General features: G+C 38.0%; 1 protein-coding gene across 2 annotated transcripts; it reads left to right on the top strand.

The window, feature by feature from the left end:
* The first annotated feature begins 10984 nt into the window (after positions 1-10984).
* On the top strand, positions 10985-21306 carry MTX3 (metaxin 3). Of its 2 annotated transcripts, XM_006775471.2 has the most exons (9): positions 10985-11087; positions 11429-11498; positions 11893-11969; positions 13166-13258; positions 13767-13949; positions 14092-14168; positions 14647-14804; positions 16190-16278; positions 18989-21306. In XM_006775471.2, exons 1-9 carry the CDS (start codon positions 11007-11009, stop codon positions 19097-19099), a joined length of 939 nt encoding a protein of 312 aa, XP_006775534.1. In that variant the 5' UTR covers positions 10985-11006; the 3' UTR covers positions 19100-21306. The 2 variants fall into 2 exon arrangements, with proteins under 2 accessions (XP_006775534.1, XP_006775535.1); XM_006775472.2 differs by lacking the exon at positions 16190-16278 and having other exon boundaries at positions 18989-19060.
* The last annotated feature ends 2184 nt before the right edge of the window (positions 21307-23490 follow it).

Below are 23490 nucleotides of genomic sequence, written 5' to 3'. Positions count from 1 at the left end.
AGATCTTCATTCTTCATGTTTCGAATAATCATTGGTGGTTATGAGGAACACATTCTCCAGATTCCAACCAATGAGGAATTTACTCTGTAATTCAAGGAAAGTCAAGAAACAACATCTTCCTTCCTCTGAAGAGGATGTTTATGCCATTACATCCAAAGATTACCTAGCAATTCCTTGGGTGCTCCAAGCACTAGGAGCATGTGCTCATGTACTTAATATTCCTAGTCAATGTGACACTTGAATTAAGCTAATTTATTCAGTGCAAATATGACCTTGATTTATAGAGTAATAGTTTAATATTGTGCTAAAGATTCAAATTATCTTAAAGAAAAATAAGTGTAAAAAGATACTGTTTTAAAAACAGGTCCATGTACATAATGAATACATCTACACATAAAAAGATCAGCAAAAATAAAATTTTCAAAATGGAGATCCTCTGGGAATATTTCTTTTGCCTGAAGAAGCTTCTACAACAATATCTGCCTTGTAAGCCTTCCCCCACCCACCCTGAACACACATACATGTTCTTGGAGCACCACTCCGGCTATGCTGAGTCACTGTTCCACAGTGGACAATATACCCAAGGGAATCCCCTCTGGACTTGCCTTACTCATGCTCCTTTATCCTGTTGGTTTTCAGTATTTAATTAGTCTTGAATGCAAGTTCAAGGTCACTTAATTATCTACTCCAATAAAGAGGGGGAAATGGTGTTTATTGATGTAATAGTCTTATTGTCCCATACTTATGATGGAAATCAGAGGTGTGAAATGGAAGGCTATGGTGACAGAAACAGAAGTATTGGGAAGCAAAGGGATGGATATACCTTTTGGAGACAGGGATCAGCAAAAGAAGGAAGATTCCAAAAGTGGGGGAGAAGATGCAATGGAAAGATAGAACAGACGTCAGTGGAAACCACTATAGGGAGTGGTAGACATTGTGATGAGAAGCAATGGATGAGTCAGACACTGCAAACTGAATAGGCAATACAAGTTCTGTTTTTTAAATAGTTGAACATGTTTTGTGTCCTTCCCTCCCCTTTAAGGGAACTCCTTCAACTATGAGCATCTATCATGTGTTTGCTGAGGGCTGTGGGGATATAAGACTTAGTTCTGCATTTGAAATAGAAAACCAGAGGCACATTTATGTGTGGGCTACCATATGGTGTGAGTAGATACAGTAATACAAAATTAATAGTAATTCACAAGTATTCACATACAGAGACATTTCACCAAGTAGTCAACACATATTCTCTTATATATCTATTCAATATACCTTTGGCTTGATTCTAATGTTGCTTCAACACCTTGATGACTATGGGTAGCAGAAGATTTTAAGAGCTGTGAGTAATCTAGATGTATAACTGTCCTGTGAAACCATTTCAAACTCTTTGGACTCTTTCATCTTTCTAAATCACTTCCATTGCTCAAAATACACACTAATGCCTTTTAGTCTGCTAAGATGACATTTAAAGCATTGATGTAATGGTTGACATTTCAATAGGAATAAAGTGGGGTTTCAGAGCAGATATGTGTCATCTTACACAGCTGATATAATTGTGTATAGATAGAATTATATATATGTAATTTCTAAATGCTAGGGGAGTTTGCTATTTAAAACAATTTATGTATAGTCCTACCTGGTTTGGCTCAGTGGATAGAGAGTCGGCCTGTGCACTGAAGGGTCCCGGGTTTGATTTCAGTCAAGGGCACATGCCCGGGTTGCAGGCTCCATCTCCAGTAGGGCGTGTGCAGGAAGCAGCCAATCAATGATTCTTTCTCTTCATTGATGTTTATTTCTCTCTCTCCCTTTCCCTTCTGCTCTGAAATCAATAAAATATATATTAAAAAATAAACTAAACACACAGATCTTAATTTTAAAAAATAAAACAACTTATGTATAAAGTGAAGAATTCCTCAATAATGAACCCATTTATCCAAATGGCAGGAGTTCACAAAGCAGTGCTTATTTGTTCTCCATTATTACTGGTAGCCTATTAACCTGTATAGTATAATTATGAGATATAAGTATATAAAATATTATGTAATAAAGTGTAATTATATATAACATAATGTGTATATGTACATTATAAATATCTATATATTTAAAAGCCTAAGTAACCATTCAACTGTTTGACCAGTAGCTATGATGCTCACTGACCACCGGGGGCAGACACTCAATGCAGGAGCTCCCCCCTGGTGGTCAGTGCGCTTCCACAGGGGGAGTGCTGCTCAGCCAGAAGCTGGGTTCATGGCTGGCGAGCGCAGCAGCGGTGGTGGGAGCCTCTCCTGCCTCCGCGACAGCACTAAGGATGTCTGTCGGCTTAGGCCCACAGTCAGTCAGATATCCCCCAAGGGTTCCTGGACTGCAAGAGGGTGCAGGCCAGGCTGAGGGACCCCCCCCCCGAGTGCATGAATTTCGTGCACTGGGCCTCTAGTATACATATAAATTCATTTGTATTTCCTCCACTGAATTGAATATCCTATATAATAAAAGGGTAATATGCAAATAGACTGAACGGCGGAATGATGGGTCGCTACAACATACACTGACCACCAGGGGCAGACACTCAATGCAGGAGCTCCCACAGGGGGAGTGCCGCTCAGTCAGAAGCTGGGCTCACGGCTCATGGCTGGCAAGCACAGCTGCGGTGGTGGCAGTGCTAAAGATGTCCAACTGCCCCAGAGGGCTGTTGCTCCACTGCCCCCGAGGGCTCCCAGACTGCAAGAGGGCTCACGCTGGGCTGAGGGATCCCCCCTACCCCCCAAGTGCATGAATCTCATGCACCAGGCCTCTAGTATGTAATATATTTGGATATATAGGCATGGGCAAAAGTATGCTTACAGTTGTATAAAAATAAATAATATAATAATTAATAAATAATAATACAAGAATAAACTGGTGTACTCACACTGTACACCTACTTTTGCTCACCTCTGTATATACATTCAAACATAGCATTTCTTTTTCTTTAAGAAAACTCTGAAATGTGTCCTTAGCCAAAATAGAGAATGCTGGATTAGTTGTATATCATATGGATGATTCCCAAGGTAGACTTAATCCCAGGAGTTTATCTAGTGCTAAAATGTGTCCTGGAGAGCTCCTTAATCCCAGCTGTACATCTTATTCATCATTACCAATTGTGGAGAGCCATGTGGTCAGCTGCACATCACTCAGTGGTCAGCTGAATATCACTCAGCAGCACTTCTGGGAAAACATTTAAATCTCAGGGCCCTGCTAATGAAAAGATGTCCTAAATACAAAGCTCCACATTTTTAATTGCCATCTCATTGAAGTTTCTGGATATCTCTTGTACTCATGTGCTCAGCACAATAAGGCTCTTCGCTCCTGGTGGTTGTCACATTCCTTGGTATTGCTTGGCTTGTTGGTGAATCACTCCAAGTTCTGCCTCCCTCTTCTTTTAAAGAATATATTGTTATTGATTTCAGAGAGGAAGGGAGAGAGAGAGAGAGAGAGTGTATTTCCTCCACTGAATTGAATATCCTATATAATAAAAGGGTAATATGCAAATAGACTGAACGGCGGAATGATGGGTCGCTACAACATACACTGACCACCAGGGGCAGACACTCAATGCAGGAGCTCCCACAGGGGGAGTGCCGCTCAGTCAGAAGCTGGGCTCACGGCTCATGGCTGGCAAGCACAGCTGCGGTGGCGGCAGTGCTAAAGATGTCCAACTGCCCCAGAGGGCTGTTGCTCCACTGCCCCCGAGGGCTCCCAGACTGCAAGAGGGCTCACGCTGGGCTGAGGGATCCCCCCTACCCCCCAAGTGCATGAATCTCATGCACCAGGCCTCTAGTATGTAATATATTTGGATATATAGGCATGGGCAAAAGTATGCTTACAGTTGTATAACACATTTTTAATTGCCATCTCATTGAAGTTTCTGGATATCTCTTGTACTCATGTGCTCAGCACAATAAGGCTCTTCGCTCCTGGTGGTTGTCACATTCCTTGGTATTGCTTGGCTTGTTGGTGAATCACTCCAAGTTCTGCCTCCCTCTTCTTTTAAAGAATATATTGTTATTGATTTCAGAGAGGAAGGGAGAGAGAGAGAGAGAGAGAGAAACATCAATGATGAGAGAGAATCATTGATTGGCTGCCTCCTCCAGGTGCCACACAGGATCAAGCCTGCAACCCAGCATCTGCCCTTGACTGGGAATTGAAACCGTTACCTCCTGGTTCATAGGTCAACGCTCAACCACTGAGCTATGCTGGCTGGGCTCTGCCTCCATCTTTACATGGCTACCTTCTCTCTGTATGTGTCTGTGTCTCTCTGTCTCCTTCTCCTTATGACAACAGTAATTGGATTTGGGCCCATTCTAATTCAGTATGATCTCATTGTAACTTGATTGCATCTGCAAAATCCTATTTCCAAACAAGGTCACATCACAGGTACTAGGGGTTAACACTTCAGAATACCTTTTTTTAGGAGGAGGGGAACAATTCAACTTACAACATATGGTAAGACAATGTTTAGCTTCAGGAGAAACTGCCAAACTGTCTTGCAGTTTTGTATTCATGTCAGCAGTGAACGAGATTTCTGTTGCTCCACACCCTTGTAAATCAGTTGCCATTGTCAGTTTTTTTTCTTTTTCCATTTTAGTCATTCTAACAGGTGTATAGTGATATCTCATTGTTGCTTTAATTTGCAATTCCCTAGTGACAAATGATATTGAGTCCATCTGTAGATCCTCTTGGATGAGGTGTCTATTCACATCTTTTTTCCCAGTTTTAAATTTGGTTGTTTATTTCCTTGTGGGGCCTTAAGAGTTCTTTGTATATGTTTAGATACAAGTCCTTTAATACATATGTGTTTTGCAAATATTTTTTCCAGTCTGTGGCTTATGTTTTCATTCTCTTAATAGAATTTGTTTTTTTGTTATTTAATTGTATGTATTTTTTCCTTTGAGACTTTGTCTTTGATCCATTGATTATTTAGGAGTATGATGTTGAATTTTCAAGTGTTTGAAAGTTTATTGTTGTCTTTCTGTTACTTATTTCTAGCTTGATTCTAGTATGGTCAAATAATATATTTTGTATGATTTTATTAAAAATTTTTGTTGTGGTTTGCTTTATGACTCAGTATATGAACTACCCTGTTAGAATGTGGTTCTGCTGTTGTTGGATATAACATTCGATAAATGTCAATTGGATCCTGTTGTTTAACTTATCTAGAGCTTTGCCTATTTTATGTATAGTAATTCTATCAATTGCTGAGAGTGGGGAATAATTGTAACCATAATTTTTCTATTTATTCTTTCACTTCTATCAGTTTTTGCTTCATGTACTTTGAAGCACTGTTATTTAGTTCACACATTTAGGATTGCAATGACTTCTTGGTGGGTCATTTATTGTTATATGATACCCTCTTGTCTCCAGCATTTGTTTTCTTTGCTCTGAAGTCTACTTCATCTGACATTAATATACCAACTCCTACTTTTCTTTCCTGATCATTATTTGCATGGTATAGCTTTTCCATCCTTTTATCTTTAACCCGTCTATGTCATTATGTTTGAGGTTTCTTGTAGACAGCATATGTTTGTTTTTCATTCACTCTGCCAATCTGTCTTTTAATTGATGTATTTAGACCATTTACATTTGGAGAAATTAGTGATTTTTGTAGGGTTTAAGTCTGTCATTTGATTGTTTTCTGTCCTATCCCTGCTAGTCATTTAATTATTCCTTTTTCTCTCTCTCTCTTTCATGTGGGTTATTTGAACATTTCTTAGAAATCTATTTTGATTCATTTAGTGTTTTTGATTATGTCACTTTGTATAGTTTTCTTAATGGTTTCTCTAGGTATTACAATATACACATATAACTTATGACAGTCTACTGGTATATGATGTTTTATCACTTTGAAAGAAGTATAGAAAACTTATTTCCATTTAGGACCCTTTACCATCCTCACTTTTAAAATATAATATTCCTGTTTTTACATAAATTGATCGTATCAGAAGATTTTTTTTTGTTTCATGTAATTCTTTTTAATACAAAATACAGACAACAGGCTTACTATGCTAGAGGAGCAAAACGAATCACTTTTAATCTATATCACTGCCTGTTAAATTGATAGCAAATGAATAAATGAACCTGTTTCCCCACTTAAACTTCTGGACAGCACAGTACCATAGGGAGATTCCACACAACTGTGCTGCCTTAGGTAGACTTACAGATGGCTGAGCCCCATTGCTGAAGTTATAGATTCCATCTTCTGCCAATTCCTAAGGTAATTCCTAGGACTGTTTCCTCCCTCTTCCCTACATCATTCTCAGGACCCAACTTTAAGGGATACTAAGCCCAGGTCACCACATAGAACTTGTAACAGACAGAATTGGCAAAATGTAAATTGATCCTGTTACATTCTCTAGCTAACTTCATTTTCATTTTTTTAAAAAGGTTGAATAAATATTTAAAGAATATCTGTTTGAAAGGGACCTAATTATTAGCGTGCCTATGGTTCTCACTTGATTTATCTCCTTCATACCAATTTAAATTTAACCTTTGCCACTGTCAGCAATTCTTCCACTCATTTTTTACTAACTCCCTGGCACATTTTCTAAATTATTCTCTCTCTTTCAAAGCCCAAATCTCTTTCTCTCAGGCTTTTTACATTTTTTCCTAATGTAACGGGGAAATTTGAAGGTAACTGACTTGAGCTAACTCAGCATCCCATGCTCCCCTTGAAACTTCCTCCCGTGTCAGAGAGAAAGCATGTCTCTCGTTTTCAATGCCAGCTCCACTGTTCAAGCTACTGATCTCAGCCTTTTAACTTGTAGGGTAATTTCTAGGACCCCATCCTGTTCTCTCTGGCATCTTAAGGCTTTTGTTCACAAGTAGCCAATTTTACCTTCAGTGTATGTAGATTTACCCTGTCATCTCCTGCAAAAACTTTATTTTGGATCTTCTGTTCCTGTCCATTATCTTTCCTTCCTTTATCTGTGTCACATTTCTCATGATCTTACCATAGGGGTCCCTATTCCTAATACCAATTTCTTCAGTTATTCTTTGCAGTTTTTTTCTTTTTTCCTGGAATGGGGAGTAGCTATGAGATCCCTTGCCGTTTGATTTGTAACAACCTAGTCAATGAAAAATGCTCAGTGCAAGGGTGCCAGGTAACTTTCTTCTAATGCTATGCAGCAGCATTTCTTCACTTCATTTATCACAACATTTTGCTTAATTTAATACAATTTATGGGTTCATATCGTCTATGCAACAATAGCATTCCATCTTTCATCTATGAAAATGTGAATCCATTAATATTGTATTTGCATGTTTACTCTTCTTTTTTACCTTCTCGAAACTGTATATCCCCAGGCCTTTCACTCTCACCACCTCTGGTTCTCAGGTTAATCAATCAACAGTTTTTCTAATCATTCTCCAAATTTTTATTGAATTCAGCATCCATTTACTTATCTTCAGATTCTTTCCCATAGTCATTCCATCTCTATGCCTTGCTCCTGCAGCGTAGTCCATGCTCTAAATCCAATGTACCCTCCAAGGTCAGCTAATGTCCTAATTTGTCTGCTAGGCTTTTGCCAAGCATTGCAGCATGTGAAAGCCTTTGTCTAAATCCACACCAGACTTGTGATCTGCTTGACAAAACGGTACCTCCCAATCATCTACAGTTACCTCAAATACGTAGGCCTTGTTTTGTCAACTATGAACATGCGTTTTTATTCCCTGATAGCCTACAGCAGTGGTCGGCAAACTGCGGCTCGCGAGCTACAGTTTGCCAACCATTGGCCTACAGTGTGCTGCAAATACAGAAGCTGTTTAGTGAACTTGTTTAGTGACTTAATACTACTAAAACAAGTAATAATAGCAATAGTATGGCACTGATAACTCCAGTTTGAGTGAAACTAGGATTTTTAATGAATTACGTAGAAGTCTATAGGCAGTATGACATAGTGGTGAAGAGTATAAACCCAGACTGGCTGGGTTCAAATCCTGATTTTACACCTATTAGCTAAGTGACCTTGACAAGTTCATTAACATCTTTATGCCTTAATTCCTTTCCTGGAAATACAGGAACGTAATAGTACCTACCACATGGAGTCATTATAAAGATCCAATGAGTTATTTTGGATACCTCAACCAATTTCTGGTATATAGAAATTGCTCCATGAATATAATCTATTATTAAATGTTCATTACACATAAACGGATAGTATTTCAGAGCTAAAAAAACAAAACAAAAACCCCACACCTTTGCTTTCTAAGTGAATAAGTTGAGGACTAAAGGTAAAATGATTGGCATAAATTCATATAGCTAATTGGAGACTCAGCCAGGAAACCAGCTGTCCTGACTTGCACTCAGTGTTTGTTTTTTTCCTTCCCAAGGATTCTATATCTAAACATAGAACTGAATTATAGAAGTTTAGAGTTGAAAGGGCCATTCAAGGCTCTCTAGTTCAACTTCCCCACAAGGGATCATACTACATGAGCACTGTCACAAACCTTTCATCTTTGCCTATTGCACCATTTCACAGATGCTTAATCACCCAGATAAACAGATTCTAGAAGAACCTGCACCATGGCTCCCAAGTTAAGAAATACATCAAGGGTAGGAATAGAAGCCAAGGTCAGGTCTCCTGGGTTTAGATGACTACGACTACATGAAGTCATTTTTTATTGTCCATCTCTTGAAAAATAATAGTTCTTTTGCAGGGAAAACATTGTCTGGAATACTCATTAAAAAGCTGTGATTCAGGTCATCCCACTCATACATGAATGTTTTGCAGATAGTATGCTTCCTGGCAGAAATCTGACATGATTTTGATGAACTCTGAACAATACTCTTTAGCAGCCAGAAAAAGACACAGGGGCCAACTACCCATACCAGGCATAATTCCTGAAGGTTTCAGCTTTCTGTGTGGTTCTCTGGAACAATGTTCAACCTGGTTGTGAAATCAGCAGCACTTTGGTTTTAACTTCAATCTAGCGAATACAGATTTTCAAAAGAAATTGCAGCAATAAACGACTGCTATTAAACAAGCACAAATAAACCTGTGAGAAGGATTCTCTCATTAGATGCAACAGCATGCTATTCTCTGTCTTAATTCAATGCTAAGAGAAGGAATTTAATTTTTCTTTAAAACAAATGCAGTTGACATGTGTAACAGCAGCAGTAAGGGAGAAGGCTGAACTGAGGAATTATGTATCCACTAGGAATGTGCATCCACTTCCACCCCCCTCTATCCTACAGACAAGACTCAAGGAAGCCACATTCTCTGTGTATGATATTTAAAATGCCTGATTGTAATATATGAATTCTGAACTTTATGGCTTGGAATTTTGACCTTTAACACAGGGAAGTCCCATTATTTGAATCTGAAAGTTGGATTGCCTTCTGTTCACTGAAAACTGAAGAGAGCGTCTCCACTAGTCTCACAGTGGAGGCTTCATTCGTGCTTTGTGCTTCCATAAAATTTTATTTATATCTCTAACTTTACTCATGATAATATGACTTGTTACACCTAGTTGTATATCTCCTTTGTAGACTATAAACTCCTGAGGATAGAATTCATGACTTGTTTATCTCCATATTCTCCCAGAACCTTACAGTGTCTTGGACACAGTAGTTGCACAATAAATGTTTTGATACTTAGTTTTAATAATACATATACTAACTATCTCCCAATTACACCATATTACTAATGGATTTCCACCTTTGACATACCTTTTCCTTTCTATTTCTGATAACTCTTGCCTTTGAAACATGACAAAAAAACTTTAGATAGATATGTTTAGATGGATATGTAAACAGTAAGGGAGTGCCTACAATTATTTGCTGAATTGTAACTTTATGTAATATTTCAGAGATTTGTTTTGAGCTCTCAATTGTATAAGGGGACCCATCTATCTCAGCTGGGCAGAGGTAAGGAAGAAAACTGAGAAGAATGACTTGGAGGGTATTCCAAAAAGACTACTGTGCTTTCTAGAAAAAAAGACATAGAACACAAGTCCTAACTCCAGGATCCCATAAGCATGTTAGGATCATGGCATTCTCAAGACCTATCTTCTCTTTCTAAAAGTTTTCTGAGAAATTGTTAGTTGATGTTCCAGAAACATTTAGTTCATGCCCATTAGGCTCACAGACACAACTGGCTATGTGATTTGCAGGGCCCCGTTGAAAATAAAAATGTGGGGTCACTTTTTCAAAAATTATTAAGAATATCATGATAACAGTGGAACATTAAGGAAGTTGGGTCCCTTTAAGCACAGGGCCTTATGCGAATGCACAGGTCTCACTTCTGCTAGTATGAAGTCAGCCTTGCCCCATCTTCAAAGAGCTTCCTGAAGTGAAAAGCAAAAGGTCTGTATCTAGGGATAGAAGCTACAATTGAAATACGTACAAGGGGCTGCAGGAACCTAGAAGTTCCTAATTTTGTAAAATCATCCCTGGGAAAGTGACAAGCTCATTTTTTGAGGGAGCAATGGCAGGGAACAAACATAATTCATCCTGAAAGAAGGCAGAATTCACCTGACAAATTTCAGGAACAGGGTTCCTTTCAAGGAGGGTGGAGCAAGTTAAGATGAGGATGACATCGAGATTGAGTGTGGAAAGAGGCAGAGGCCAAATAAGTGGGTGAAGGGGTTGAGCAAATATTAAGTGCCTACTGTGTGCCAAATATGTTTCCCCCTGTCATAATTTTAAACACAACAATCTTGTGAATAAGCTGTTTTACCTATTTTACAAACAGGTTAGTTTAGGCTCAAAATAGTAAGGTTTAAGGGTTTGGGGCACATTAGGCAGCCAATAAATATTTACAGAATGACTGATGGGTCTGAGTTAAGGCCCAGGACTCCTAACACCTAGGCCATGCTGGTCCTAACCGTGCTTTGTACCCACCTGCGGTCCTTTGCGTACCTCCCAGAGCCCAAAGGGACCCTTTCCCTCCCGAGCCCCGCCCCTCACTTTCACCTGCCGGAAATCGGGCAGCAGAAGTACTTCCGGGATAGCAGAGGTTGGCCCCGGCAAGATGGCGGCCCCCTTGGAGCTCAGTTGCTGGGGAGGGGGCTGGGGGCTCCCGTCGGTCCACAGCGAGTCCTTGGTGGTCATGGTGAGCCCGCTGCTCGGGCCAGGGGCGGCAGGCAGCTGGCACCCGGGCTTCCCTCCAGCACCAGGGGACCTGGACTTCCCTCCGGCCACCAGCAGGCACTCGGGCGGGACCCAGGCTTCCCTCGAGCCCTGGCTTCACCCAGAAGAACGGAAGGACATCGAAAGAACAAGGTTCCCGAGAGCCGGGTAGCGGCGCGCGCGCTCCCGGGGCTAGAGATGGGAGAAGGGCCGCGCCCCCTCGTCGAGAGGTTCGGTCTTCGGAACCGGCTGTGAAGTAAAGCAGCTCTGCAGATGTGCATTGCGTGCTCAGTCTAAAAGGTTTTATTGCAAACTCTGTTTCAGGCTTACGCCAAATTTTCTGGCGCACCCTTGAAAGTCAGTGTCATAGATAACACCTGGAGAGGTTCAAGAGGTACAGTGTCAACTTTTAACACCCCTTCTACCTTCTTTAAGGCCCCCCCCCCACCACCACCATAAAGCTCTGAATCATACAGCCATGGAGTACCTTGGGATTTTAGTTTTGTTTTTTTGTTTTTTGGTGGTTGTTTTTTTTACCATGACCTTGGCTGTGTTTTGCTTATGATTTGATCATTCTGAATACTACTTCAAAGTGCAAGCCAAATCAGTGGAAATTATGAGAAATGAAAATGTTCTCTCCAAGTGCTCTTTGTGAAATTGCAAAAAACGAAGATGAGCTTACCCATTCCCCCTTCAAATGTGCAATTGGTATAGCGTTTAGAGTACTGGAATATCTTAAGAGGAGATCAAAATGTTTCCTTGTATGTAGACTGTTGTTTTGATTATAGGAGATGTACCAATTTTGACCACTGAAGACAAGATTGTTTCTCAACCAGCAAAAATACTGAACTTTTTAAGAAAACAGGTGGGTGGTTCTTTTTGAAGAAGTAGATTGTTGATCCCTGCATGTTGCTTAAAAAAACACACACAACACATCGTAAGGTTTGCAGATTTTTAAAAAATTCTTTTTTGCCAAGTTAGTAGACACCTGAGGATACCTGGAGTTTAATATAAAAAAAACTTTCAAGTCATGCGTTATAATGTGATTTTGGAAATTATAAAGTGAGGTATAGTCCACTTATATTTTTTATGCACTTTGCTTAGATTTTATAGGAGTTTAGATATAAGCAGATTCAATTTAGCCATCTTTGCTATTACACTTATTGACATGATTGTTAATTTAGTTACATACTTGCTACACATTTTGTGCTAGGTATGACATCTGGAATCCCACCAACTAGCAACTTTATTTTAGTTTTTAAAAACCACTTAACTGATAGTTGTAGTTAAATGTTTCATGCAATACTGTATTCAAGATATTTGAATATGTAAAGATTTTTATAATGTATTCAAAATGTATAAATATGTTAAGACATATCAATGCAAAAGTTACCACTGATTTTGCCAATACTTTAAATTTTTTCTAGTGATTTTTTATTTTATTTTTTTTAGAGGTAGAGGAGGGAAGAGAGAGAAAGAGAAAGAAACAACAATGTGAGAGAGAAACTTTGATCGGCTGCCTTCCACATTCACCCCTATCAGGGATTGAACCCCTAACCTGGCAACCTGGGTATGGTCCCTGACTGGGAATTGAACTCGCCACTTTTTGGTATATGGGACAACTAGCCACACAAACCAGGGCCACTTTTTTTTTCCTCTTAAAGAAATTTCGCAGCAACAAAATTTAGAATTTTTCTAAATTGGAAGTTTTTCTTTATTTTTTCACTGGAGAAAAATGTAACCAGTTAGAACTTTATCCTTACTGTTAACAAAAATAATAATAGCTTCTTTTAATAATTTTGTACGAAATTGGTCATTAATAATTACTGAAATAGTAGTAGTGAATAAAAAATCGTAAGTTATTGACTTTACTGTGTGCATGATACTGTACATTTGCGTTAAACAGCATTTGTTACTAAATTTGTATTTCTTTTTCCCCTTTTAATATCGTGTTTGCCATTTTTGTGGAAGAATAAATAGGAATCCTAGTTTATTTAGCTTCACTCTTTGGGGATGCTCTTGACTTCTGAGCTGTTTTGTTTACTTTATACTTTTTAATAGAAATATAATGCTGATTATGAACTCTCCGCAAGACAAGGGGCAGATACCCTGGCTTACATTGCTCTCCTTGAAGAGAAGCTTCTTCCTGCAGTGGTGAGCATTGGTGAATATTACAGTATTTTAATGATCTACCAAAAATGCACTTAGTCTGTTTAGAAGAAAAATAATGAAAAGGGCTTAAGAGAGGAAATTTCACTTATATATTAATCTTGATTCTTTCATGTTCCTGTGAAACTGGATCTGTTAGACATTCAACTAGTATGCAAAACAATAAAGTGAAAAATAATGTCATTTTGGAAATAAAAATTCTTTTTGGGAGGTGGAGTTTATTGTTCCATATATAGAATTGGGTGAAATATATTCCATTCATTCAGCAAATATTTATTGAGCACCTTCTATGTGATAGGCCTGGTCTGGGTGCCTGGGATACAGTAACCAACAAAACTCACATTTAAAATCTTGTTTAATCCTTGAGTCTTTCTACCTAGAAAATTTGTATGAAGTCATTTTTTACAAAGATGTTCATGAAAAATTTGCACATCAATAGAGTGACCTTTTCATTAAAGAACATCATTGTAGTATTTTTTCTCTTCTTTTGCAGCTTCACACATTCTGGGTTGAAAGTGACAATTACTTCACTGTGACAAAGCCATGGTTTGCTTCACGAATTCCCTTTCCCTTGAGTTTGATCCTTCCTGGAAGAATGTCTAAGGGAGCACTGACTAGGATTCTCCTGACCAGAGGAGAGCCTCCCCTCTACCACCTCCGAGAAGTGGAAGCACAGGTACGGTCGAGATTACTGTCAGAGCGAGGGCCCTCCTGAGGAGGGACAAGAGAGATGCAGAGATGAGCTAATCCATAGATACCTACCTAAAAAGGAGTTCTGGAGTATCTGTCCTCCTGAGATGTAATGTCATCCTTATTAGATATACAGAGATGCCAAGGAGTGCCTAAATCTTCTGTCAAACAGATTGGGAACATCTCAGTTTTTCTTTGGAGATACGTGAGTGCATTCCCTTAAAAATCATTCTGATGTTTTGTGTGCATATATTCAATGAGCAATTATTTAAAGCAAGTCCTCTTGTCTTCCCTCTCCCCCCAAAGTGAGTTTTTCACTTTAAAAACATTTAATGGATTTTTACTATGGGGAAACTTTCTGTTGGTGGTAATCTGACATTGACTTATATACTGCATATGTATATTGAAAACATCTAAGACTATTTCCATCCTGTCTCCAGTTACTATATAATACACGTGAGTAAAAATGCATCTTAATTTGCAACCGATTTTCTTCTAAATAAATGGTTACAGTATTAAAAAACAACTGAGTAAAATTCTACTTGCATCATTATTTTAAGTTATAATGGATAGTAAACTTTTTAAAACACTAAATTGTATACTGTATTTGAGAAAAAAATTTTTTAGAATCCCAAGTTAATATTTTCTTATGTGATTTAAAAAAATCCTGAATTTACTTTTAGGCCTTCTACCTTGGATGCCTATGTGTTTGGTTTTCTCGCACCTCTTTATAAAGTACGCTTCCCTAAAGTTCAGTTACAAGAACATTTGAAACAGCTCTCCAACCTGTGTCGCTTTTGTGATGACATCCTCAACACTTACTTTAGGCTTAGTCTTGGAGGTAAGGTGGCTTCTCTTCAGCTAATCTTTGTTTGTAAAGAGGATTTGCAAATTTTCCTAAGGACACATAAGCAAGATTCATTACTTATTAAAGAAGTTTGTATATTGTCTTTAAAAGCTGGTTTATATATAGCGCTTCAAAAAGTTGCATTTCTCCAACTTTATTTTTATTCCCATATGTTAGTTCTTATTTAAATAGAGGAATGAATATTTGCTTTTTTTTCTATTCTTTTGGATTTTATACATTTCTTGCTTTTTGTTCTTCTTTAAATATTGCCCCTTTGAAGTGGGTCATTTTCTTCAAAAAGTTTAAACTACAGATATTTATTGAGGTGTTTCTAGATAGCATTTTTCCTAATGCAAATGGGCAATTACTTTAAATGTTGCTTCTAGCATTTTCATGCATGAACAGAAATCAGTAGCAGATTGATTTTGGTGAGGTACACCCCTATAATTCTACTACTTGAAAACTAATTATGTACAGTAAACAGAGGCACCTGTCATTTAGAAAATGATTTGTTAGGAGTGTAAGGCCTTATGCTTAAGTGATGGGATACCAAATTTGTATTGGAAGACTTGGCAGAAATTGTCCTTTTAAAAAAATGTATATTTTTTTATTGATTTCAGAGAGGAAGGGAGAGGGAGCGGGAGAGAGAGAAAGAGAAACATCAATGATGAGAGAATCATTGATCAGCTGCCTCTTGCACGCCCCACACTGGGGATCAAGCCTGTAATCCGGGCATATGTCCTGACTGGGAATGAAATCGTGACCTCCTGATTCATAGGTCAACGCTCAACCACTGAGCCACAGCCGGCCAGGCAACTTTGTTACTTTGAAGCAGTGGTTGGCAGACCTGACTACAGGACAAATACAAAAGCTTGGGTCCTCTACCAGATTTGCCAAATTAGAGTTTCTTAAGGATAAATCCCAGGAATCCGTATTCTTTTTTTAAGTCCCTCCAAATACTTTGGATGTCAGGTGGATGGATACCTGTTTGGAGTCACTGCCTTAGAAAGCTATCCAAATAGTTGTAACTAAAGACATATTTGGAATGGTTGGGGGAAAGGCACTACTTAAATTTGAGAAGGAAATGAGGAGTGCTGTGTTTTTTTACTAATTACTTCGGCTAGCTGCAACCCACTTGGCCAACTTTGTTACTTTGTCTACTCTGTGGACAACTTTAGTCCTTTTGTTTAGGGTTTGGTTTTGGAGTATTGCTTTCCCACTTAAGTTTGCTTTTCAATGCAGAATGGTTTTTCTCTTTGCCTTTTTTTGGAGGGTGGGCCAGTTGGGAGGGTGGATAGACTCAAAATTCTTTTAATGTAAACAGTTTTAAAGGCTTTCACATTTTCCTATCTTTCTGATTTCTGTCCCTGGCTTCTTAGGCATCTCTCCTGCTGGACAAGAAACAGTAGATGCAAATCTGCAGAAACTCACACAGCTTGTAAATAAGGAATCCAACTTGATTGAAAAGGTCAAGTTTACTTCAATCATTTTTTAAAGTAGTAATTTAGTATTTCTCTTTCTGTAGTTAATATTGTAATTTAGGTTATGAATTAACTTTACCTTTAAAAAGAGCTAATTTTTTTCAGAAAGCTGTTTAAATATACATTTACTAAAGTTGTAGAGTATAATATAGTATTTTGAAGTCAAAAGTGGCCTGATATCTTTGGGGAAAGATCTGATAATGATTTTTGGTTTACGTTTACCACACAATTAGTATTTTTCAAATTAGAAGACCAAAAGCCTGGCTTAAAAAAAAAAGACAAAAATACTTCTTGCTTGCTTGTCTCTAAAAGTTAACATTTCTTGAGATTGGAAGCATCTGTGCTTATCCTTTCTTGTTAATTGTATTATGATGTCTTGTTCTTTCTTCCACATGGACTGCTTTATATTTTCTCCTTCCTGTCCTTCTCTGTTCTAAATGTGGTGCACAATTTTTTTTTTTAATCAGTGTGGATATTTTGCCATTTTGGGGTATTCATTTGGTGAGAGAGATACTGAGGAACTGGGTAGGCAAGAGAGCCAACAATGAAAATTTCAAGGGTGATTCTAATTGGGAAATTACAAGAGAGTTATGCATTTCTCCTCCCCTCCCCTGAAAGTATCTGGTAAGCTAGCTTTTATTCTTAAACAATACTTAATTCTTTCAAAAACTAATGGGACAGTATACTCTAATAACACTGGCTAGCAGTAAGAGGCACTATATTGTATTAGCTTTATAAGAGTTATCTCATTTAATCTATGCGTACAAGTCCTTTATTATCCCCATTTTACAGATGAAGATACTAAAGCTTCAAGAGTAGCTTATGTCACCTGCCCAAGGTCATTCAGGTGACAAGAGTTAGAGAGGTTGTTTGAACCCTAGAAATCAGAATCCAGCATGGGCTTTGCAGTTAGTTAGTCAGCCATCTAACTCATGGATGAGATTATGTATCCATTACTAGTACTACTAGGTTTATAAGTACCACTCTCTGGAATGACAGTTCTGTTTCTTTTTATTGTATTTTATGTGTTGTTAGAACTTGAGAAGTGAGTAAAACAGCAGTAAAATTGTAAGAGTTCATTACTAAAGTTTGGGTAAGCTAAGTAAAAGCCTAGTTTGTTTTAATTCTTTGTCCAAACCAGTAACTCTCATGAGAGGAAATATATTCTGTTAAGTATGGATAATGGAAAGATTTCTGAAACTATTATCTGCTAAGTGAAAGCTGTCCAGTATAGTTTCCATTGTCTATATGCGGCAAATTCATGTACACTTCATCTTGGATCATCATCAATATATGGAAGTTTTTTGACCCTATTTCAGCACTGCCCCCCCCTTCATACCTGCTGTTCAGTTTGCTTCACTGTTTGCTACAAGTTATTAGCAGTGGTTCTCAACCTCCTAATGCCGCGACCCTTTAATACAGTTCCTCATGTTGTGGTGACCCTCAATTTCATTGTTACAAATTGAACATAATTAAAGCATAGTGATTAATCACAAAAACGATATGTAATTATATATGTGTTTTCCGATGGTCTTAGGTGACCCCTGTGAAAGCGTCGTTCGACCCCCAGGTTGAGAACTGCTGCATTAGAGCAACAAATCCTAATGGCTACTATTGCTCGCTGTTTGGACAGAAAATCTAGAGTGTTTTTTTGTTGTTGTTTTTTTAAGAGTTATGTTTCAGGAACTTAGCTTTGGCAAGGAAAAGAAGACATCTTTACACAGTTGATTCAAAGAATTTACTGGAGATACTATTTTCATTGGCAAATTAAAAGTTAATCTTTTATTCTCTTTCCTGTCCTGCAAGTCCTATGTACCTCTGCTGAAACATTTGCACTCTGCTTTATAAGAGCATCTTGAGAAGATAAGAGGAAGTTGTGTTCAAAACTCTAAAAAACATGCATATTAAGTGGGTTAAAAGATGCTATATTCTGTTGGCTTTAAATCTTTGATGGCAGCTGTCTTTTTGAAGTGAAACTGACAGTGAGCTCAGCACCAGCACTGGAGTCTTGAGTCCTGTTTGCAGGGTGCTCTGGTTAAAGGTAGTTTTCTAAGATCTGACTCAGTTCTAAATAACGCCTCTCCTAGTGTTTCCAGGGATGCGAATGTACTCCTAAGGGTAAGTCTGAAACCCTTGGACATGTTTTCAATGTGCTCCATATTAATTTGTTTCTCTAGAAGACTTATGTTCAAATGTCAGCTCTGATATTAGCTTTGCAACTGAATGCAAATTCCTTAACCATTCTGAGCTTTATTTTGCTAATCTGTAAAATAGGGAGTGATTGTATCTGTTTTTTCCTTCACAATGATGTTGGGAAAAACAAATGAGGTATTGTATGTGTACAAACTGTAAACTGTGGAGCTTAATAACGGAAGTATTGCTTTTACTGTTAGAAGACCTTTTAAACCAAGTCATGCTATGGTTGAGTTCAACAGAAGATTCATTTTGTGGATTTACTATAATATTGTGAAGGCATCAAGGATGAGCTATATTGCTTTTTACATATACTGATTCAGCTGGTATTTGAGGTATGACATTTAGAATTCTTGAGAGATTATTTGCAAGAAAAAGGTTTTCTGGCAGTGTTAGAGACATATGGTTCTGTACTCTTCTAGGCTATAGTTTGGATGGGGAGCCGCAGTCCACATAAGGGGTGCCACAGCCATTAGTCAGATGTACCTTTTGTGCTTTCCACAGATGGATGACAATCTTCGCCAAAGCCCTCAACTTCCTCCTCGGAAACTGCCAACACTTAAATTGACTCCAGCAGCAGAAGAAAGCGATTCCTTACAGCGGCTATCACCCTGACAGACAGCATGCTTTATGTCAAAGTCATAATGTCATTGCAGTAATCTCTTATACTAATTGTGTGAAAACAAAAAGAAAATGCTGCTAATAGGTATGAGGAAGACTCTAAAGCAAGAGAAACTTTCTGTGACATCTATTTTTTTAAATTAGGAAGCTTGTCTTTTAGCTGGCAATGCACTTTAAATACCACCAAAATAAATACTAAATGAACTTGGGGGGGGGGAAGAAAACATAATGTACTGTATATATTTAAAAAACAACAACCAGTTTTAATCTTGGCAGATTTTTGCCTTTTGCAAAGAAAAATTACTTATAAGAGAATCTTATTTTAGTGGCTGAGGTGCTTCTGTTGCGCTAAAACATGGTTCACATGTTGCTGACCAAAAGCTACAATTCTGTTCTGAATATGCACTCTTAATTTATTCAAGCTAATTTATTAATTTTAGTTTTCTTAAAGCAGTATAAATAACTAATATGTGGTCCTATGGCTGAGGCCTTTTACTTCTTTTTAGAAATTAGATGCTTAATTTTAGACATTAGGAAAAATATATTATCCTAATATTCTATTTACTTCCATAGAAAAGCCTGTATTTAATTGTAAAAAGCAATGAGGAACATGCTTTTTAATTATGCTCTCATAAGACTAATCATTTGGGGGGGGGGGTTAGTACCATATGTAAATATTAAAAGTGGTTATATAAATATAAATCTGACCATATGCACTTCAGTATTACTTTAGTATTTGTTGACATGTATATGCACTTTAGTATTTGTTGACATGTTTAATCTAGGTTAGTAAGGGCTCTTTTAGTTTATCGGGTGAATGTGGCAACTTTAGACCTTTGTATTTCAGTATGTCTTTAACTCTGGTCATCTCTTTCTGGAATCTATTTCAGGAGAACTGAATATGTTGCTCATCGTTATTATGCCAGGCTGTAAAGTTTTATTGAAACTTGTCCCTTTCTTAGACACTACAGAAAAGGAACCCCCCTAGAGTAATAGAAGTACCTACTGTGTGCCAGTCCAAGTTCATCATGCTTGGCTCACACCAGTGCTCTTTCATAATAAGCATATCATGTAATTAAAAGTTTCATGACAACTAATTATTTTTTATGTAGTTTAACTATAGTTAAAGGATCCAGTGGAATAATTGGGGATAGCAGTACATTTTAAAGCATATTTTCTATTTATTGGATGCTGAACTGTTAAAGGATTTGCTGTGCAAGTAACTTTATTTATAATAGAATCTTACTTTAGTGGCTGAGGTGCTTCTGTTGTCCTAAAACCACTTCTGGGATTTTTAAAATATAGGACCCTGTGTTTGATTAGTGTCTTAAAAGATTACTATGGTGCTCAGCAAACCTTATCACGTCCTGCAGAAACCCACAGGCTAAGAAAACAACTTTGCAGTCAAGACTTGTCTCATGTGAGCTCAGCTGTGTTTGACCTGCATCCTCTCAATTTGTTCTGTATTTCAGTAACTATTTATGTAGGAGCCTTTAAGTCCTTGTAAATATTTCTTTTTAAAAGTGAGAAACAAGGTGGTCTTCAATATCTTGTTCATCTGTTTGAATGCATTTAGGGAAAGTAACTAATGAATTTCATGTAAGTTTTGCAACAGGTGGGAGAGAGTGAGTGTGCACACATTAGTTTCCAGCAATCCGAAATCCATATGAATACTTCTACATTAGAAATCATGACCAGAGGGCTTTGTGTTGTCTTCTAGGACTGATGTATGTTGGAGGAGGTTGGTTAGCACATTGACTAGACATCTGTTTATGCTTTAGTCAGGGTTCATCATTTTCATTATGATTTGTATTAAAACTTCCAAAACACATTTGAAGTGGCTTACAATTGTCAAACACATGTAAAACAGGCAATAAAAATAAAAATTTTTAAAAATAAAAAATTTGTGGGAGAAAGAGCTATCTCAACACTAACAGATTATAAAATTGAATGGTAAATTTAATTCCAAATTTCTCTATAGGCAAAGTAAAGAGATAATACTGGGCTGTGTAAGTTTTTATGTCAGTAAAACCACTAATGGCCATGAATAACAAAAATGTATTTAAGTTTTTATAAGAATGTGGGAGCTCATGTTCTTAAAACATAGACTTCAGCCGATAAACATACTGTAAGATTTCATGTGCTGAAAGTTTAATCAAAAGACATTATCTCTATATATATAAAAGCCTAAGCGACCGTTACAACCGGTCAACTGATCGCTATGACACGCGCTCCCTCAGCCAACCTCCCGCGGGCCCTTCCCTGGCCAGCTGGCCGGCCAGCCCTGATCAGCCCCGATTGCCAGCCAGGCCGAGGGACCCCACCCGTGCACGAATTCGTGCACTGGGCCTCTAGGTTAGAATAACAAGTATTTGTCCTTTATTAGTAAAGATGACTAAATATGATTTATTTCCTTTTGGTCATTGCTGCTCTGAACTGCCTTTAGCCTTACACTACATAGGCCATGATGCTTCCAGACTACTTCTAAGATGCAAAATGTAGTTTAGACAGGTGAAAATTTATATGTTGGTTTACTTAGTTGAGCTCTTTTGGTATAAGCCACTGAGATATTAGGAAGCTATCAGTGAGCACAAACCACCGCAGAGATGCTGCATACCTAGAAACAGCTTTCCAGACTGGACAGAGAGCTTGTGATCAGCCTGTCAGGATATGCTTTGTATAAAGTTCGAGTTTGTTGAGCTAAATGGTCCACAGTCTTAAACAAAATGCTGTGACCTACTTTCTTTTGGAGGTGATGGTGGAGGAGAATATAAAAGAGACTATTTTTGTGTTTATATTTGTGGTATAGTATTAGAAAATTGTCAGGCAATTCCCACCTGATAAAGATCCCACATCAACTGTCATTTACGATTTGTATTAAAAAGGCATAAAAAAGACAAATGTTTTTATCTTTTTCTTCCTTTGGTACCTAGGTTTACTCTTGAGGATAAAATATTTTGAAAATAGTTCTGTGTCTCCAGGTGGTAGTCCTTCGCTTTGCATGTGTTACCTCTTTAACCGCACAGAGTTAGGAGATGAACGGGGGGGTTCATGCTCTAATGAAGAAGGTGCAGCATGCCTCTGTGCTTTTTGTTTAGGCCAGTTGTCAGCAAACTGCAGTTCGCAAGCCACATGCGGCTCTTTGGCCCCTTGAGTGTGGCTCCCCCACAAAATACCACGTGCAGGCGCGTGTACATATTTTGTGGAAGAGCCACACTCAAGGGGCCAAAGAGCCGCAGTTTGCCGACCACTGGTTTAGGCTCACAGGGAGTTAGCAATTGACTTTGTCTTGGTTTTCTTATTTATTAATTGAAATCCTGAGCACAGCCACAGAGTATGATTTGGGTTGTGAGGATGGACTTTTGTCTATGTTGTTGGTGTTAGGAATTATATATCTTTTGCCTTCTTGTTCAGTTCTGTGGAATTTACATTTCAATGTTTTCATATTTTTATAAGGGTTTGCAAAATAATTTAGCCCAAACTCTTGTTGGGATGTAGTTGGGATACAAATTACCTGCCCTAGACTTAAAACTATTGTGACTGAGGTGGAGAGGTAATCTCAGAATCAAAAATAGACAGCAGCTATTTGTTCCAGATGAAGGGGCCAATGATGAGAATTAACATTCTTGAACAATGATACAAGAAAGGGTAACTTTGACTTGGACATTTTTAAATAGAGAGGGGAATGGGTTTTTTGTTTTGATAGAAAAGTATTCAGAGCAAAACAAAGTAGTTTCTTTATACAGGAAAATAAGTTGTTTTGTATCTTCATTATTGATTGGAAATTATACTGTAAGTTTTTTAAACACATGTTTTAGTTTCTTGGAGAAGTAGTTCCTAAAGGTGTATTTTGGCAGCATATATCGTTATATGAATAAAGTCAAATAAATTTGGGAAGTGTCGTTAAAGTTAAGTTACTGCAGGCCTTTCAGAACCTTTGGTAGGCTATTGTGTGGTTTCAATCTCCAAGAAGTACCTGTATCTTATTTTTGTGTGGATTTCTTTAAATAGGTGTTTTGTGAGATTTGTGTTCTGAAAAATACACTTAGGGAAATGCTGCCCTAGAGTGTTTTGGGTGTTTGTGTTCACTGTGAAGGTTTCCCATTGGTGTCCCTCTGGTGAATGGTGGTACATGGGAAGAGACAGGTCAAGACCCCCTTGGACCGTAAATTGAGAGATGGGTGGCTGCAGTTGTGCTGGTTGGTTAGGTAGGCACATGGTAGACCCATGGCCAGTCGAGTGCCACTTTCCCTAGAATCCCAGTCGGCTTGTGAACTGGTGGTTTCAGAAAACTAACCAGTTCATAGGCACCTAGGACAGAGGGAATCAACTTGGAATTCCAGAACAATCGTCCAAACCGTTTTTATAGCACTAAAGTCACATAC

This window comes from Myotis davidii, unplaced genomic scaffold, assembly GCF_000327345.1.
Source record: "Myotis davidii unplaced genomic scaffold, ASM32734v1 scaffold44, whole genome shotgun sequence".
In the NCBI taxonomy this organism is placed as follows: domain Eukaryota; kingdom Metazoa; phylum Chordata; class Mammalia; order Chiroptera; family Vespertilionidae; genus Myotis; species Myotis davidii.
This window is presented reverse-complemented; position numbering and strand designations above follow the sequence as displayed.

Bases quoted from the DNA above. Each gene is read 5' to 3' on its own strand.
- MTX3 (XM_006775471.2), top strand. From the start codon at position 11,007: ATGGCGGCCCCCTTGGAGCTCAGTTGCTGGGGAGGGGGCTGGGGGCTC. The intron at 11,088-11,428 runs GTGAGCCCGCTG...ACTCTGTTTCAG, and splicing joins GCGAGTCCTTGGTGGTCATG to GCTTACGCCAAATTTTCTGG. The intron at 13,950-14,091 runs GTACGGTCGAGA...CATCCTTATTAG, and splicing joins TCCGAGAAGTGGAAGCACAG to ATATACAGAGATGCCAAGGA.